General features: G+C 36.2%; 1 protein-coding gene across 1 annotated transcript in view; it reads right to left on the bottom strand.

Moving 5' to 3' along the window:
• The window catches only part of USH2A (usherin), an 891,077-nt gene that overhangs the window by 142,856 nt on the left and 727,267 nt on the right, over positions 1-20,954 (bottom strand). The window contains 5 exon segments of the mRNA XM_037823757.1: positions 3,508-3,706; positions 5,729-5,883; positions 6,408-6,605; positions 11,373-11,580; positions 16,142-16,365. Coding sequence (XP_037679685.1) covers positions 3,508-3,706; positions 5,729-5,883; positions 6,408-6,605; positions 11,373-11,580; positions 16,142-16,365 — 984 coding nt within the window.

The raw sequence follows: 20,954 nt of genomic DNA, 5'->3' as shown, positions 1-20,954 counted from the left end.
TTCTCTCCGAGACCCTAATTATTTAGTTAATCCTTTTACCCTCTCCCTCTATCCCACTGCTCACATTAGGAGGCCCGTCTATGAGACAGTGGAAACCCAAAGCGAAACAATGCCATACTGACATTCAAATTGTTCTGTACAGGATGGTGGATGTGTTTAGTAATAAATGATATGAAAAAGTCTTTTATTGACAAGCTGCCATGTGCTGTTTGCATTAGCGAATATGAGAAGATGATGGCCGCTTCCCCTTCGTCCCCATGGTATTCAGCTTAGTGAGATAGCAGAAAATGCTTCAGTTTACTTAAAGCATTGATAACACCTCTAAATAATTAACTGAGGACTTCCTGTCTTCAATTACTTAATGCTTTTTTTTTTAACATCCTGAGAGGATTATAAGCAATTTATGGATTTCACATGATGAGTGCATTCGCCACTATTCCCACAAAGCATTTACGAGATCATGTTTCTAAAGCTTTGATGTAATTAAAAATAAGCATGGAGACAATGGAGCTCAGGCAGGTTGCTTGCTTTCCCTTCTGTCATTTCTAAGGACCTAGATTTTCAGGCTCCAGAAAGACTAGCACTACAGCTTCATTAGTGTTCTACTGTTGCTTAGGGAGTGACAAGGTTTTAGAAATGATATGAAAATCAAAGCATTTATCCTAGGGGGTTCAAGCAGCTCTTCGATCAAACATTAGTGATGGAATGTGAAAGACATTTGACTATTTTTAGTTCAGTCCATGAACTCAATAGAACAGTCATTCTCATCATAAAATACTTCCATACTGAATTTGGTAAGTCAGCTAACCACGGAACTGAATTCTCCCCAGCAGATAAAAAGTTTACACTATATAGATCTCAGGTTTTAGATTATCTGATGCCTAGCGCCATTCCTATTACACAGAAACTACACATAAGAGGCTTTGTACTTTGTATGGTTTTGTTGAACAGGGTTTATTTCCTCACTCAACAAAGAAATCCTTGTTTAGGACTGTATTGCCAAGGGTGAGTATTATCTCATCTGTTTAAAAGTTTATTAAACTTTGCCCATAAACAGAGACATGGACCAAATTACTTCTAAAGGCTATCTATTTTATTTTTTAACAATTAAAATTATGTGGAAAAACTTAAAAATGCTCTAATAAAAGAGTATTACAGGCATCAAGCTATGTGTATGAAGTCCTCCCTGATAGGAAAATAGCCATTAAAAATGACAATGAAAGGAAGAGCCGGTGGAGTGGAGGTGTTTAAAGAAAACTCCTTGCAATTATTTTATAATTAATGAGTCTATCAATCCTGTTGGTTGAATGTTACAACTGAATTTGGTCTGTTGGCTTATAAATGCCCATTTCTGAAAAAAGAAATCTGTGTGACTGGCAACAATTCAAAGCAAAAACTTTGAAATAGACAGATGCCATAAAAAAGAAATTTCCTTAGCCTTGTGTCCTACTTTATTGTGAAACCTTGACTGGTACAAAGTCTTAATGGGCCTCACATTTGGCTTTCAAAACTCAGTAATTAACATTCCATTGTCCACACCGAACCTTTCTTTTGATTTCCACCATTGTCTCCTGTACAGAGTTCTGCTGTAGCCTCCATTACACTCTACTTGCAGTTTTTCCTTTCCTTGTCAGCATTCCCTATTACTGAGAGCTTATTAAGAGTAGGAATGTTGCTTTAGAACATTTGGCATAGTATCTAGAACACAGTAAGCAGGCAACACATCCGTTTTTTTGTTTGTTTTTGTTTTTTTTGATCAATCTTATTCTATTTCGTTACAGAAGGAGGCAGTGGATGATTTTGAGTACAACAGGTTTCTTCCTTATCTTTCAAACGTATATACTAAAAACATTCTTTACTTATTTTGTAGGGATGTGGGTGAGAATCAAAGGAGTTAAAATGCAAACAATTCTTTTAAAATTATAAAGCACCATATAAATGTAAGATTTTATTACATAAACCATTGTTATTTTAATCATTTGTGATGATTTTCACTTTAAATAAAATAAGATATAAGGAACAAATTTGATCATCTGAATTGTTTAGGGTTTTTCTCATCATTATCAATGATTTAATACAAGATCTTGAAATAAGGAAGGTAGTATGCTAGCTCATAAATATTTATTAAGCACCTGTCTCAGGCTCATAGCATTTGGGAAAACAGGAGATTCTAACGATAAATGCTGGCTTTTATGTGTCAGGGAATTGGGGAATTTAAGAGCAAAACATGATGAATTTATTTTTCTACCTGTGTAGTATAGGCTGTGCCTCCTCTTAAGAAAAAGACAGACACAATTTTCCAGGCCTTTTTTCATTTCCATGCGAGTTTCACTAGAAGGAGGGTACAGTCTTAGGAGGCCTTGGAGAGGGTGGCGGACAATAGCATAAGTGTAAAAGTTTGTAAAATCTTGCTTGTGGTCTCAGAATCTAAATTTATATGACTGTTCAGGATGATTCTGTAAACCCAAATAATGAACGAAGTTACTTAATCTCTTGAACTATTCTTTTCAGTAAAACAGTAGTAAAGATTTTACTCATGCCATGGGTTTGGTATGAGAATCAAATTAGACAGTGCATGCAAGTGCTTAGGACAAGATGTGGCCTATTGCATGTATTTATTCCACAAACATTTATTTAGCATCTACTCTTCCAGGTGCAAGGACTGTTCTAGGTGCTAGAGATACAGTACTGAACAAGGTCGACAACATCCATGCTCTCCTGGCGATCATATTCCAGTGGGGAAAATCATTAAAAAACTAAAAACAAACCAATAGTAAAATATCAGGCAGTGAGAAACCTCTGATGAAAATAAAACGTGTGGATAAGGGATGGGTTAAAAAAGATACTCTGGACTGGCTGGTCAGAAGCGACATTCAGGTTAAAACATGTTAACTACTATTATAATCACTACTGGTAAATACCTAAAGTTCTACTATTACTAAATTACACTATTATACCGTATTATCATTATAGTATTAAAACTAATTATAATAAACTTTATTGGTTAAAATAATGCCATTGCTATTTCTGCAGTTAATAATGATAAGAAATAGGCACATCCAGTCAAAGGTTAACTAGCTCTGTATATTAATTATCCATTTAGCAGACAAATTTTAGCCTCTGGCTAGATTTTCTCCTGCCTTTCAGTACATTCTTGGTGATTCTAGTCCCATTATCTATGTGTATATCCTTGGGGAATGAAAATGCATTTTACTGTTTATCTAAAAAAAAAAAAAGTTAATTCTGATGCAAAAACCCTACACATAATGCATATCAAAGACAAATATAAATTATTTCTGAAGTTATCTGCTGTTGTGGCTTTTGCTGCCAGTGTGGGCTCTTCTATTAGCATGGGTAAGTGGGACCTGACCATATGCCAAGAGAACACGTCCTTTCTAAGTGAACTCATATATCAAACACACACCGCTGGGATGCTTTCCCCCCTAACCACAATGACAGACTCCAGACTCCTCCAGTAGGTTTTCCTTTTTTTAAAAATTTTTTTACCTGTGACCGTATGCTGCCTCCTGTCAGTGGTATCAGTGTAAATGAGACCCTTCCCAAGCTGCCTGAGCTGGTACTCTTTAATGATGCCATTTGGTTTCTCAGGGACACTCCAGCTCAAATGCAGAGCCTCTGCACTTGGGGCTGTGACTCTTGGCAGGAGGATGCTTTCCGGAATTCCTTGGGCAGTGGCTGCAACTACCTGAAGACACAGGAATTTAACAGCAATTTGTGGTAATAGTACACTAGGTATCCTGATCAATGAGAATGTCACTTTTGTTTTAAAATGTTGTTGTCTGGCCTGGCATATCATTAGCAGGGCTTGGAGAAGCAGTTCCCCCTTTTTATTCTTTCCCTCCCATCCTATTTAAACAATGAAATCTGACCTTGAATACATTACAACATTACATAAGTCTCAGGCTACCATTTATCACAACAGGTTCAACAACAATTTTGACGGCAGAGTGCAGCCCTCAGTTTAAACAAGTAAAATCTGGCTGGCAGACTGTCCTTACTAGAAAACTCTTGATAACTCTCTTCCATATGTTCCATCAGTGTCTTTGCATTTTAACAGCCTGATTTTGTACATTTTAAGCATCAGTAAATATGGAGCAAAACCCACATCTGAACTTGCTTGCATATAATATGCTTTGAACAGTATAAATGGGCAGACTTTTCTGTGATACCCAGGATGAGTTGATAGTGTCTGCATCTGTGTTCTAGAAAAAGAACTATATGATAAGCAGAAAGGAGAAACCAACCAGCTATTTATACAATATTTTCAAAATAGAGTTTTGGGTGAAAATTGGCTGGATTTCTTTTCTCAGAATTAACTTTGATTTCACTTTTTAATCAATTGTTTTTGCATTTGGTTGCTGTGTTTATGAGCTGTATCTATGCAGAAAGCACACAATTGTCTTCTCACCATTCAGGCCATAACTTTTGATTGGGCCAGTCTAAATGGTGGCACTCAGTGATTGTTTCTAGGGGGTGGAGTTGGTGAACAAAAAGCTGCACACATATACTTTTGTTGAACAGACCAAATAGTTAGATTGACTGTTGTATTTGGATGGTTCTTGCACAGTATGTGAAGATGCCAGTCTTCTAAAATTTTAGGCATATGAAAGAAATCAGAGCTATTGTGTGAATTCATGTTTTTCCTGGGTTTCCTCTGACTGTGATGGCTTCTGTAAAATGGTTCTTTATTTTCTTTCTAAATTGTTTCTTCCCAGTCCCCTCTGTGGGTTTTTCTATCTTTGTTTGCTAGCATTTCCCAATGCTCATCATCTATGGCTTTCTGTTTTTGTTACTCTATATTATCTCCTTAGATGGCTGTGTTCAAACCCATTGCTTAAATTATCACCCATATCTTTCTAACAAACTCCAGTTACTTTTAAATCCAGCTTCCGACTGGACATTTTCACCTAACGTGCCAAATAATATCTGCTTCCCTCATCCTGCTAACTGATCCTCCTTTTAAAATTTTTTAAACACTTACACAATTTAAATCTTTTTATTAATTTACTTTTAGCTTTTTTCCCCTTCTGTTTTTTTAACTTGCTTGCAGAATGGCACCATTATCCATAAATTGGTCAAGCCAATGTCTTGAAACATCCGTGAGTGTTTCCTTTTATTCCTCCATCTACAGTTGACTGCCAAGTATTATAGATTCTGTTCTCCATTATCTGTAGCATCTTTTTGATGTTCTTCATTCTGACCCCTGATGCCTGGGTTCAGATCGTCATCAATTCATGCCTAGGCTTTGGCATTAGCCTTTGAACTATTTTATGTTTCATGCAAGGTTTTCATTTTTTGATCCTGTTTTTCATCTTTCAAGGTCAGGTAAATTTTATTGGAGTGATATTTAAACAGAAATCTATATCCATCTGAGGAATGATTTGGGAAATTTTATGGACTTATAAGATTGCCAGAAAAAGTTGGTGGGGAAAAATTGTGAAAAAAAAAAGGATTACATTAGTTCAAGTTTTCATTTGTTATTCTATGAATAAAGGACTGAGGTTTGGATAAATATCTCTTCCAATAGTGTCTTACGCTTTCAGGAATAAGTGTTAGCACTTAGCTGAGGTGACACGTGAACACCCTACTTAACATCACTTAGAAGGGGGCACTGTTTTCTGTTGTTGGAAAAATCACTTGTAATGTGGACATTTTTATAGTCTTCACTTTGGATCCCTCTTTCTAGAGTTAGGCAAACTCCCCTTACCTTGCTGCTGGCAGCACACCCAGCAACTGTGCAAGCTTTCAGCTGATATGAATATTCCTGAAATGGCTGAATTCCCTTTGTATCCCAGAAGCTCAATGATGTTCCCCGGAAGCATTCAATTCCATTTCGGAGAAGAATGTAGTAAATAATAGGGCCTAAAAGAGCCAGAGAAAATATCTATTTTTGAGTATCATGTCTTTTAAACTATTTGTGAACCACTTACGCTTAATGTTCTGAAGAAATGGTATACTGTAGCATTATTTAATCTTTATTTGAGCTTGTATTGCTATGCTCAAGAAATTTTTAATTATACTCACTATTATGGAGATGGATTAGTGACATAGATAATCAGAGTCATTTATGTTTATTTCCCTTCACCAGCAAACAAATTTACTTTCAATAGTAAAACTATTTTGCTTCCTTGAACATGCTTTGCTTGGTTGAAAACAGCTCAGATACATGCTAGGATTTAAGGACATTTTTTTTTTTCTTTTGCTAAAAATTTATGAAGGCTCTTCCAAAAAATGAATGATCAGTTGGCATATAACTAAAGTTCCTTTCATTGGCAAATACTTTCCAGTGGTTATAAGCATGCCAATTAAATATAGATTATACGTATTGCAAATTTTTTTATGGATTTATAGAACTATATTGCCTCAATTTAAAAGTAGCTTGATACCATTTGTTTGCATAGGTTTCTTCCAGTTTAAGACTATTACATCTTCCACATCATCCACTTTGGTCCACCTTGGGGGACTCACTCCTTGGGGCACATCTTCCTTTGTGCTAGCTCTAACAGCTTTGCTGAATCCCCGCCCATAGCTAGTCCATGCAGAAATCCTATACTCGTAAGTCATGTAGGGCTCCAGGTTCATGTCTAAAACGAGAGATTGGACAGTAAATTGTTTTGTTTTTTTTTTACCATCAGATAAAGAATGAATACCAAAACCTTTCAATATTAAAAAAAAAAGAAGAATGCTGTAATCCCATCCTGTATAAATAAATTTCTAAAATCTTCCTTTTCTACATCATAAAAACATTGTAAGTATTTATTAGATGCAGCAATATGGAACTGCTTAAAATAGAATTCGCTTTTCTGTACAGAGAAATATCGATACATTAAGGAAAGGATTGGCAAATACAAGCACTAGAGTAAGGGATAAATTAGATGATAATGCTTCATAAGTTCATATACCCATTATTTTTTGTACAAGGAAGAATTGCTGACATTCTTTTATAATTTTAAAAATGCATTTTTATTAGGGAAGCTGTGTGTTTACAGAACAATCATGCATAAAATACAGGATTCCCATATACCACTCTACCGCCAACACTTTGCATTGGTGTGGAACATTTACAATTGATGATAGCACATTTTTATAATTGTACTATTAATTAAAGTCCTTGGTTTTACTTAGGGTTCCATGTTTGTATAGTGTAGTTCCAAGGATTTAAAAAAAAATTTCATTCTGTTACCATATATACAATCCAACATTTCCCCTTTCAATCATATTCAGATTTATAATTATTTTTCAGTTATAAAATTTATCCTCTACTACTTTATTATTGCAATATTACTTTGATAGTATTATTTTATTAAATTATTATTATATGAATTACATTGTAGTTTATATGAGGCACCAGACTTGAGAACTTAGCTTATTATGGTAAGTGAATAAAAATGATAGTGAATAAAATGCTCACTCAATTACCTACTTCCTTCCCTCTCCCACCAAAAATGGAACTGAAACCAAAACTATAATCAACCAACCTCCACAAAACAACAAAACCAATCTGCTGAGCTTTGGAGACTGGAAAATTATGAGGTAATGATCCTTGTGATTTAAGGGTGTCCCAAAATTTAGTGCAGTTTTAAGCTTTAATAAATTGAGAAATATAAATGCTACAAACTTAGAAAAAACATTACCTGAAAGTTTAATTATTTGCACTTATTTTCTATTTACTCACTTTTTGCGTATTTTGAGTTAACCTATCTACCCATCCATTTACTTATCTTGTGTGACAGTTTCTGGACGACCCTCTGGTGGAGGATCAGAACTCTCACTTGGCCACCTGGCCACTTGCTCTATCTCCATTGGATACGGGGCTACTTCTCCAACCAGCCATCTGGATATTTAAGCCAATTTGCACTGCATGCTTCTCCTCACAATAAACCCTGCCCTGCCTATTTTATAGAATTAGTAAGAAAATAAAATGCCATCATTTATGTGGCAGAACTTCATAAAACATAAATTGCTCTACAACTGTAAGGAGTTATCTTCGGTCTTCATTTTCCCTGGTAAGAGGATATCTGCTCCTTGTTGTCCGTGAGGACCACTGGTGAGTCCCTGGATCTCCTTTTCCTCCTGGTCAAAGAGCCCCTGGTTGCAGACTACATTTCCCAGCTTTCTTTACAGCATGGTATGGTCACATGACTCAGCATTCAACAATGGCGTGAGTCTGGGAATTACATGAGCAACTTCTTCATCACTGTTTAAAGAGGATATCCCTTGCCTTCTATTTCATTCTTATCCCCCTGCAACTAGGATGTTGTGGTAACGCAGCTGCGTTATGATGGCGGCAGCACCCTAAGCTTGTTGAAACCCACAGTGGAAGGAATCTGGATTCCTAAGTGACCCGGAGTTGCTGAGCTGACCAGCCAGCCTGGATTATTCACCTGCCTATGAATGGTCACTATACTTTTGGGTCTCTTTGCTATAGCAGATTAAACTGTTCAGAGCTACTAACATACATCCCCTACCCTAAAACCAAAATCACCATTTCTAATTTTGGGTGCTGCTGCTACCCATGCTGCAATCCCAATCTTTTCTCTACTGCTTTTCACTCTTCCTGTTTTCACTCTCTCACCTCGTCTTGTTTCTTGGTTTTTCAGTGAGGTCTGGTCTTTCAAAGATGCTCTCACTCTTTAAAAGTATTATTTTTGCTTTACGCATAAGGAATCATTTGTTGAAATTTTGCCTTTCCTCAACAATCTTTCTCACTTCTCAGAGCTCTTTTATTTTTTGCCGGAATTTTCACCACTTGTTTTTTTAACTTCTTGGCTCAAAATCATTCTGTATGTTATATGGGCTATTCTTCGAATAACATATGTTATTTGAGGCAGGGGATGTATTTTTTTTTTAATTTACATTTAGTAGTTTACATTCCCATACATATTTGCTTTATTTCATTTCTTTAATAGCTGACAGATTATTCCCTCAAAAATTCATACATGATTGCTTCATTTTATGGTTTAAAAAGCTTTAATAGCCCTCATTGATGCATAAAATCCAAACTCGTTAGTGTGGCATAAATTCTTCTTAATTTGACCCTACTCTTTGGCCTCAATTCTCATCACTTTCTCTCTCCTATGCCATGCTACACTGATACTGAGGTACCTGTTTTAAAACTTACTAGGCTTTATCTTGCTCCCTGGGCTTTGCACTTATTGCTCCCTCTGCTTGGTCTACCTTCCCCAAACCTTATAGACCCCTACTTGTCCTTCAGTTCTCAGCTCAGGCATCACAGCCTTCTGAAAGTCTGTCCTAACCTCTCCAGTCTGGGCTAGTTGTCCCTCCAATACTTTTCAAAAGCATCTTATCCTTACTTCTGTCATAGTACTTACATGCACACCGTTTATCACATGGTAGTGTCATTATGCATTTACTTCTCTGTCTCTTTATACAAGTTTCAAATTCCTGGAGGAAAGACTGTTTCTTGTTAGTCTTTATAGGTGCAGATCCTAGCATAGTTCCTGGCTATAAATAGGGATTTAATAAATATGTTTTGATAAATAAATGATTGCCAGAATGAATGAATTTTTTTCAATACTGGTATTGTCAGCTTTCAATTACAAGTTTCTAGAAAAGGCTGACTTTTCAATCTAAATTGGTCTCAATGGAATTTATCATTGCATCATGGAGTGCTTATTTTTTCTTCATTAACAAGAAAGGTTTGTAACTTCTCATATTCGATTTAGAGTATTTTCTGGCATGCAAAGCAGTAGGTGGAAATAGCTATTCCCTCTGGGAAGGCTATTGCAAGCATGTCTTAAAATCCCCTCAAATTCTGGACCTTGCTTACAAGGGGGCAGATAAAAGTAGCACACTATGTTAAATAGAAATCCAATAATTTTTAAATGAGGGTCCATGACTTAAATCTATGACTGGCAGTAGGAAGAGATTGGAGGGTTGGATAAACTGCCCTCTAACCTGAGATCTTGCCTAATTCAGGCAATAAGTATTTTTTGTTTGCTTACAAGGTGCTAAATCCAAATAAGGAGCTAAAGATAAACAAGGATGTCCTACGTGAACTATGTGCCACAGGAGCGCAGGGGAGAAAGGGTGTGGACTTAGGAAGCCTGCACTGAGGACTTGAATCTTGACCTGGGTCTTGAGTAGGATGATGAAGAAAGACATTTCAGTTGGAAGAACAGCTTGAGGGGGTTTGGAGCACTCTGAGAGGAGCCCCTATACCACAGGGGGTATTCCATACCTACCCCCATAGAAGATGCTTGACTTGAATCTGTCTGTCTCACCATAGCTAGTTACTTTGACACATCTGACTCTCAGTTTCCTTATCTTTTAAATGAACAGACTTGTATGATTGCTTTAAGGGTAAACTGAGATGAAGTTTTAAGGCACCTGGCATAGTACCTGGAACTAAATGATATTCCACAAATCTTATTTCCATTCCTTATTTGCCTCCTTAATCTTCCCCCTCTCATCCAACTCTTTGGATTCCTGAGGTTTGCCATTATCACCTACACTTGGCTGAGTAAGACAGAATGATGAGTCATGATGGAACAGAGTGGTTTTTACGTCTATTTGTTTAACCTTAGCTTGCTTGAGTTATATCATTTAAATGGATTCAACTTGATTATAGAGGATGGAAGAGTCATGCAAATACACACACACACACACACACACACACACACAATTGATTTTTTTTTAAATAGAAATTGTGTAGGGACTCAAGTAAATGGATGAGTAATATTTTTTTTAATGGCAGAACTATATTTCGTAGCTAACCCTAACCTTTGCAGTATTTCTCAGTTAGGGCTCAGCCAGGACTGAGAATCACTATTTTGGACTAATTCATTAGGGCAAAGATGGTCCTCAGAAATCATTTTAAATAACTTCCAAAGTTATTGCTCCCAGGATGATTGGCCATCTTGAGAAAACACCACCCTTGGGCTCACCTCTTTCTTGGAAAAACACTGCTCAGGGCTGCTAATAACCAGGAGGTCTCCATCCTCCTTTCTCCCTTTCATTGCATTGATTGAAAACCTGTGCTCAAACTTCTGAGTAAGAAAATTGGGTTTCAATGTAAATTAACTGGATATGCCAGAAAGGGGTACATAAGTTATTTATTTCTCTCTTCTTTATTCTCTGTAGATTTACTTCAAAATAATATGCATGCTCTTTCAAAATAAGACTTTAAAAATATTTAAAACTACTAACTTTAAGCAAATCCAGATAACTGCCTTTAATTACTTTGCAACCAGCTGGGCCCAAAAGTATGATGGAATCAACTGATATTTGGTTAAGGAGAGAGATGATGACCAGGGTGAAAAAAATCTGCATTTTACAGTAGCTTTCACTGCCCCTACTAACTCTTGGACAGACAGCTCACTTTCTGTTACCTGTGAAAGAGTACATGTTTACACTCCCAGAATGAATGGTCTCTTCTGCAGATGAGCATATTTCTTCAGTTGATGCCTTTTCTGTGGAACTGTGAGACTGTCTTACCACAGTACAAACGTGGCTGGTAAAGTTGAAGTCACAGCTGCCGCAATATGCTGTAGCTTTCATAGATGCTGGGCAGAGAATCCTGCAGTCTTCACTGATTTCCTAAATCAAGGGGTGGGGAGAAAGGGAGAAGAAAATTTAAACATTTCATTTAGAAATATGGGGGGTAGGTTTTTAAAACTCTCAAATGAAATTTTCTTTCATGTAGTTGATCAATGAATGTCTCAAAATTCATAAAAAGAAATGAAGTCAGTTTGTATATTAGAAAGAGCCGTTACTTTGAAATGATACAGATTAGTATTCAAAATCCAGTTTTGCAACTTCTTATTTCTGTGGCTTGAGCAGGTTACTTAAGATCTGAAAGCCTTAGTTCCTTCATTGGGAAAATGGAAATAAATTGACCAGTTTGTTGTGCGAATCAGATGAGATAATGCCTGTAAATGCCTTAAGCTTGGTAGATACATTATAAATAGTAACAGTAGTTGCTATTGAATTATGATTACTTTCTCACTTTCCTAATGGAGTTTTAGAGAAAATAAATAACATAATGTTTGAGAATCTGCACTTCCTGTGTTGTTGGGAAAGTTGGACCTATAAGAAGTACTCCTTACCCAAGATAAAAATTTACCTTATCCAAGATAAATTTTTCATGAACTACCATTATAATTATTACTATTTATATTATTTTTTTCTCAATGTCTGAACTTTTGGTAATTATTGATAAGTACCAGTGTGTTCTATTCTGAAGAAATCAAATACTTAAACATCCCAAATTACAGGTGATGTAATAAGATAACATTCTTATAAAGCAGAGATCTACTTCTCCTTTCCTTAATGTAGGTAGCATAATGCATTTAAAATACTTTTGCAATTAAGAATTGATCTACATTCAGCCTCTGTTTTACCTAAAATAAATTATTTTCAAAAAGGTGGTCAAAATAAATCTGCTTCAGAAAAATATAGTAGGGCTTCCATTTAAACATGGTGAATTAAACACCTCTATTTATCTCCAGTTCCTCTTAAAGTCCAACCAAATGACAGGAAAGGAATGGCTTAAATATAGAAAGACAAAGGAAATAGGAAGGGAAATAACTAGACAGGAGAGAACAAAGACATTTTTGGAAGCTGGAAAGTAGGTGGATGTGGCAGACAATGCTATGTACTCAGTAAAATCCATTTTCTCTTTTTCTCCCTGGGAACACCCACCTGCAATATGAGGAATCATGTGACTAGTGTGCAGAAAAGATGATCTTGCATCTAGGTATGGCCCATAAATGTGCAATCATTCTCTCAACCTGTCCTCTGCAATCTGAGTACGTGTGTGAAGCAGCACGAGGTGGAAGGAGCCTGGGTTCCTGAGACACTGCTTGTGGGAGAGCTGCCTAACTCATATTGGATTATAATGCAAACATTTTTTTTCTTTAATTCATTCTGTTGGGCCATTACTTACGTGGGTACACTTGTTACCTCAGCATAGTCTAGTACACTTTCTAAAACATAAATTAGTACTTTGAAGTTGAATTCTCCCTTAATAACAACAAAATCCTAAATTATGTGGCATGGGCTCAGTCGTTAAGCAGGAGGTGGCAAAGAAATAGATACTGAAAGGTGGGGAGTTGGGGAGCTCTGTATGCTATGGCAAAATATTTGGCCGAACTGTGCGCTGGGCTAACTGTGAAGGCAGGCCAAGTATCTACCGAGCTCACAATTCTAGGGGAATAGGTTGTAAGATAGAACATTAGTTACAGGTGTGTGTTGTTTGTAGCTGCATTTGGAAAGGTATGACAAAATGATATAAGCTCAGAAAAGAACTGGTGAAATGAAAAAAAAAAAAAAAGAGTGACCCCTCTGGTAAGGATAAGTAAGGTGACAGAGTAAATATGGGAAAATTAAGTCAAAGTCTACATGTTGCACATTGAGAATCCCAGCACCCTTTCCTACCAGGTCCTGTACGCTGGCAGCATATTAAAGATACTTAATTAAGGATATTTGTTCAGGATGTTGGTAATGCACCCCTTCACAGAAAGACACCCTTTTGCATGATTACCCCACTGTGCTTCCCTGATGGACTGGCCACACATATGTACAGACAGCTTTCAAGCAGAGTTCAATGGGAAGAAAAGAGATTTAAAGACATAGAAGAAGGAACTCAGAGGAAGAAGGAACTAGGAGAAAATGCAAGGAAAAAGAGAAAATTAAAACAGTACCTAACAAACAACAAATGAGGCAATTCAAAGTATAAAACAAACAAACAATTAAAAAAATCCACATGTGATTAATATTTCCAGAATGGCAAAAACAGACATTACATGCATGAAACAAGAATAGGATGTCACAAATAAATAACAACCAGCGAACAAAAAAGAGCTGTCCATTTTTTTTTTTTTAAAGTATGTATAGGACAGTTGAGATAAAAAACAAATCAATAGAAAGGTTGGAAAATAAAGTGAAGGCAATATCTCAAGTTGAAAAAGACAAGGAGTTAATCAATGGCAAGAAACAACAACAACAAAATTAAATGATAATTCAGGAGGTCCAAAACCCAATTAATAGATGAAAACAGAAATAAAAGAGGGTACAAATTATCAAAGAAATAATAAAATAATATTCCCAAGAACTGAAGGTAATGAAGCTCCATACTGAGAAAGTCCATGAAAAGCACAGCATTATTAATACTACTGCAAATAAAATCTACATAGAGTTACATTATCATGAAATTTCAGAAGAGCAGGATAAAATGAACATCTTAAAAATCTTTCACTGAAAAAAAAAAATGTGGTTACCTACATAAAAATAGGAATCAGAATATCAGTGGAAGCAAAAAAATCAAAATGGAGTAATGACTCAAAGTTCTGAGAGGAAATGATTTTCAACCTTGAAATGTATACCCAGCCAAGCTGTCAATCTATTGAAAGGGTAGAATCATGATAAGTTCAGATATACAACCGCTCAAAAAATTTAACTCCCATGCCTTTACCCAGGAAGATAATCCTAGAAAAGGAGGAAGTAAGCCAAGAAAGAGTGAAACTTGGGGTCCAGAACAGGGGGCACCAACATAAGAGAGGGGTGAAAGGAATTCCCAAGCTGACAACTTAGGGAAGGCCTGTGAGACAGCTGTGCAGAAATCCTGCAGTGATCCAGTCCAGTTTGGAGCAGAAGATGGAAGTTTCCAGGAGAGAGGTGCTCAGGAAAGGAGCATCAAGGGAACTGATAGATTGAACTTTACCTGTAACATACTACTTGAGCCAGCAAGGAGAAATATTCTTATAGTCATAATAATTGAAATATGAATTTCACATCTGACTATTAATTGGCCTTCATAAAACCAATTCCAAATGTCAGGGATATATGTTGAATACCCTTCTTAGATAATAGAAGCTGTATCTTCCTGAAACCAAAGAAGGTGCCTGATCGACTCTTTGGGGAACAAAGGTGGGCAATAGTGAAACAAATAGTGGTGAGCAACAGTGTCATTTCTGAAACTAACATGTTTTCTACCTTCATTTTCAACATGAATGCCCCCTTTTAGGAGAATTTTCTAGATAGGTGTTTCATGACTAGTCATCTAAAAGACATGTTCTTGCAACATTAGCAGCTTCCTGAGTCTAACAATATAATATATTAAGAAAAATGTCCTAGTCCAAACTTCCGAAAGCACTGAACTTGAATAAACCTAACTTTGGGGACATATCCAATCGCACTGAATTGGCTGATTAAAGTTGTGTACTAGTCAGATCAATTAAAAACAATAAATATTTTTGGTGGATATTTTATGTGATTGTTCACATCATCAAGTGCCTATTCTCTATAAAATTTTGTGTATTATTTTAATAATTCATTATATAGAGTGTTCACTGGAGCCCTAGCAATTTCATACTTATTTAACCTCCAAAAATGTATGACATCCACACAGGGATTATGTAGTTGCCACCTCAACAAGAACACTGCCGCTTGGTGACCATGACACCCATTTTTAGCCATATTCTAATGACAAAGTACTACAGAACATGGCAGGATTTTTTTTTTTTAATGCTCATAATCATCTTTTCCTTAAAATGGTAAGTTTCTGAAGTTCTGGTTCAAGTTTAATGCTAACAAACATGACATGGCTATATGTGAAGCATCACATCATGTAAACAGAAATGATTACAACCATACACCTATTCACTTTTGCAGTGGACAGAGGCTTTGCTCATCTTGCACTGTTCCAAGGAATATGATATAAACATAACCTTGTGGATTTTGCTGGACCCAATGTCTCTATCAAAGGGAAGTAGTGGCTTATGGTTGGGGAGTTCGAGGGAAGAAGCAAGAATTTCCCTCAGTCTTCGGACACACCACTCCAAGGGTGTGAAATGGCACTCACATAGAAGCCCCAGACTACTTGTGCTGGCTCTTTTGGCACACAGCTTTTCAGTCCCTGCACTAATCTGAAGTGCAGGGTAAGGCTTCCTGGGAACAGCTAATCATTATTAATTCCTTTAGAATTCATTGCAATAACATCAATCATAGCAAACTCATTCGGTATTAATATGGATGTAATGTGAAAATGAATAATGCACACAGGAGTTTTTATATTCCTATTTTAGAAAAATAGTTATGAACAATGTATTTCTCTTTCCATTGTCAAATCAGCACCTCTGAGAGGTTTTCTACCAATTACCTTCATCATCATTTCAGCTGAAATCTTGTCAGAGCAAACATATTTCAAAGGATTATATCCAACTCCATTACAGCATTTCTGGCTCTTTGGAATAAGTTCAGTCTCACAGCATTTTACTGGCACTGGGTCATTCTTTTTAACATGTGCTTTAGACTCTCCACTGGAAGCTGAGCAGCATATGGTGTCTGACATATTCACATAATCCTGCCCACAACAGAACATCCCTGCAACAATAAAATGTTATATATGAATATGAAATAAAAAAAGGGAAGAAAACTGAGGATGCTATAAAGTTTGGTATAAATGTGTCAGATTCAAGCAGTTGCTAAAATGGTGCAAGAGCTAAGGTAGCTTTTCCCTACAAAGGTGATTTAAATGTGCAGTGAGTGGAGCCTTCTTACCAAGAGCACTAGACACTAATTAGGAAAAGAACACACATGAAGAAGGGTTCTGAAATCACTCAGCTGGGCCAAACTTCTCCCATGCTCCATAAAAAAAGATCTGATTTCTGCCATGAAAACTGCCTGTCCCTTTTGTGATGATAACATTTTGTTGCAGAAGGTCTCAGATGAAGCTCTAGAAATTCACAAGAGTAGAAAGTAAGCACTCTGGGATAAGAGGCCAGGCAAATTGCAAAGGTTTACACCATCCTAGAACTGGAAGCTTGCAAAAGAAGCCTTGTGAAGTTTGAAGGCTGTATGTACCCTAGAAAGGATCGTGTTCTTTTAATCCATTGCTGTAGTTGTAGACATATTGCAGGTGGAATCTTTTGACTAGATTATTTCAATTGAGATGTGACCCACCTTAATCCTCTTCCTGGAGTCCTTTATAAGAGGATAAAACACAGAGAGATGAAATTAAGAGTGCTCTCAGCCCCAGAGAAGCTGAGAGAGGAAGCCACTGAAGCCAGAATCTGGAAACAATGAAACTCGGGAGAGAAGGACCAGTAGACGTCACCATGTGCCTTGCTGTCTGACAAAGGAGCCCAAGCTCTCTGGTAATCAGTCTTCAGAGAATGTATCATGTTGCCTTGATCTGGACATTTTCACATCCTCAGAACTGTAAACTTGTAAGCTAATAAATCCCCATTGTTAAAAGCCAGTCCATTTCTGGTATATTGCATTTTGTCAGCTTTAGCAAATCAAAACACCTTGTAAGTTTTTGCCCAGCTTTGTCTAGAGTACAATAGTTTGCTTCCTATAAATCTAGTAGCAGTGGTAACCATTTTTTTTTCTTCACGAGTTAGATTTGGTATCCCAAATTGGCTGAGCATGTTCAATGATCAAATGAATCAACCAGTCACTATTTTTCGAGCCTCACTGGGTTCTAGACCTATCACTAGACATGGGTGAGAGGTTGGGGGCAGAGGTGGAAAAACCTTGCTGGGAGGCTCATTGATCCCCACCTCTTGAGGAAAGACAAGTATACCTGGAGATGCCAAATAGACTATTTTCTCCCACCAAATTCAGTTTAACTGCCGGTGTTCACATCATTTAGATATTGCCACAGAATAGATACAGCAGAAATTTAGACATAAAAGCATGAATAAACAATACTGTAGAATCATACTAAGCTAGAAATTAAGGTGCCTATAGCCCATGTCAGGGTGCTAGCCTATTAGAATTTATATTCAGTTGTATAGCAGCACAATGTGATGAATGATTCATTTTAATTAGAATTTTGTTTACTTATTATTAATCCCAGCTGATAACATAAAGAATCTCAAATTCAAAGTGCCCCAGGATCCTGAATTGTTTAATCTGGTCCTATACAAACACCTACATTATGAAAGACACTCCTAATAATAGACCAACGAGTTATAAGGATTTTTTCATTATTGGAAGTAGGCACTGTTTTGGCACCTGCCTTAAGAAAAATGTATATCCACATATAAACCCCAAAGAGACCTCTCAATGATTTTTCTACTTGAATGAATACTATCTTCCAATATTTTTTTAAAATTTATCTTCAGTGAAATACACTGACTATAACTGAGTTCTTTGACATGCATATTTTTCTAAATGTGATATCTGCTTAAAGAAATTGGCATAAAAGTAGACTGTCTTCTTTGGTATTTTATTAATAATTGTAATTGTTTTAACATTTCCAGCAAAGTTATCTCAAATAAATACAAACAGCAGGGCTATACTGTAGCCTCAGTCTTGATTATGGTGTGTAATATTGACAATAAAATAAATAAAACTATATATTAAAAAAAAATCCCTGGCTTCAAATTTTATCTTGTTTGGACATTTTCCTGCTGCCTCCTGATCAGATAACTAAATACATCCTTGGATTTTGCTACTGCCTTTTTTTCTCTAGCAGTTTTCTTAAAACTATTCACGTTTCTATTTTAAAGAGCAATCAAAATCTGAAAACTATGCCCTTTAGGGAGCAGAATACATTTGCCCCCTCCACTCCCAAATTACTTCATGGCTTCACCATGCTTTACGTATAAAACCAAAATGCAGACATTGACCTAAATTGAAACTCCTAATCACTCATCTGATTGCTCTGAGGGACTTTTGACAGGCCAGCTAAAATTCTGATAATGAACTGTTTTTACCCTAGGAAAAAAATACTTTCTTTCACAAAAAGCTTCATCTTTGTTTAACTGAATTAAATTTTTCCGCCAAGATTTCACTCACATAACAAGAAGTGACTCCCTTTCTAGTTTCTTTGGTAAACCATTACTTCTTTAATTATTATCAACCTTGTTCCAGTGTGATAAATTGCTAATTACTTAATACCCTAATCAGCGTTCATTCTTTGCACAGATAAACTGTGACAGTGCCATTAATTTAAATAGTAATTTCACTTAATGGCCAGAACAGCACACCAGATTTTTATGCAGCATTTTCTGAAGACTGCATCCATCACTGCAATATTCTGACATAAAGATGTCTGACGTGCACTAACTCACTTAGGGAGAGCAGATGTTGCAGAGCAGAGTTTGGTAGTAATTCCCATAGTGCATCACTTCAGCATGAATGAGCTGCAAATTCAGAGACAGACAATCTTCTGAAACTGCATTGCAATAACTTTTGACCCCTACCTAATTTATTACATGTAGCACTTGACTTTTGAACTTTGACACATAGAATGCACAATTTTAAATATGCCCAAAGAAAAACAAAATACGTCATGTATTATTGATGGATTGATCTAGTCTTCCAGAGGCTCTTCATTAAATTTGTACAAAGGTGGAAACAAGAGGCAGATGTTATTAAAGTGGTACAGTACACATTGACCTAGTAGGTATTTATTTTTCCGATCAAACAGAAGATACTGTATTTTCTTGGGTTGCTTCCATTGCACTGGATACAACTAAGAAAACAGTGATGGAAAGAAAATTTTTACTCACAATATTATGACTACTTCAAATATGTTACCAGTACTTATTTCTTATTCAGGACCAAAAAAGGAAAGAATTTATAAACATTGAAGTCTAATGAAATTTCTAAATTGTAAAATCTGCAAAATGGTCACTGCATTTTTCTAAAAGAAGACCAAAAAGTATGAGTAAAATTTTTAAGATAAAAACAATATAGTAATAAAGAACAGAGTTTGGAATATGACAAATCATTGTGGAAATCTGGGGTTGACCGTTGGGACCAAATTTTAAACCAAGCGATTTTATTTTAGGACTGTAAGAATGGCAAAACACACACACACACACATACACACACACACACACATGTTTGGGATCAGTCCTTCTTAGAACAAACACAAAATTAGTGGGAGATATATATTTCAGTGCTGTTAACTGCATTCATAATATTGTGCTACCATCACCATCATCCATTACTAAAACATGTCCATCATTCCAAATAGGAACACTGTACATTTTAAACCTTAACTCCTCATTCCCCTATCCCCATCCTGTCCCCAGGTAACTTACACTCTAGATTCTGACTCTATGAGTTTGCTTATGCTAATTGTTTCAAATCAGTGAGATCATACAATATTTGTCCTTTTGCATCTGGCTTATTTCACTTAACTTGATGTCTTCAAGGTTCATGCAGGTTGTAAAATGTATCAGGACATTATTCCTTTTTATGGTTGAATCATATTCCATTGTGTGAATATACCATATTTTGTTTATCCTTTCATCAGTTGATAGATACTTGGGTTACTTCCATATTTTGGCAATTGTGAATAACACTGTCATGAACATTGGTGTGCAGATATCTGTTCAAGCCCCTGCTTTAAATTCTATTGCGTATATACCTAGTGGTGGGATTGCCAGATCATAACATTGAAATGTATACCTGAATTTGATTAAAAGGGGAAATGTTAGATTGTATATATGGGAACAGAAACACAATTTTTTAAAAATCCATGCAACTACCCTACACAAACAGTGAACCCTAAGTTAAATCATGGACTTGAATTAATAGTGCATTTATGAAAATATGCTCTCATCAATGGTAACAAATGTCTATACCAATGCAAGGTGCTGGTGGTATTGGTGGTGGGGTGGTATATGAGAATCCTGTATTTTATGCATTATTGTTCTGTAAACCCAGACTTCTCTAACAAAGTAAAAACATTAGTGGGAGAGCATAATAGAAACATATACATGCTTGCCTTTAGCAGTAGATGTCTCTGTAGCTACCACCACAAAACTTTGAAATATAGAGTATGAATGCACCCTGCCTCCCAATCACTGCAATATGTTTTATAGCAGGGCAAAGCTAAAATTTTTCAAAAAGTCCTTATGCAATAGGGAAATCTTCCCAGGAAATATTCTTTCAATACAACTCATACACCATGGATAGAGTCATGTAGCTTTCCTTCCCTCTTTGTAAAG

Source organism: Choloepus didactylus, chromosome 2, assembly GCF_015220235.1.
Source record: "Choloepus didactylus isolate mChoDid1 chromosome 2, mChoDid1.pri, whole genome shotgun sequence".
Lineage (NCBI taxonomy): Eukaryota > Metazoa > Chordata > Mammalia > Pilosa > Megalonychidae > Choloepus > Choloepus didactylus.
Note: the sequence above shows the minus strand (reverse complement) of the source record. Positions and strands in the feature narration are given on the sequence as shown.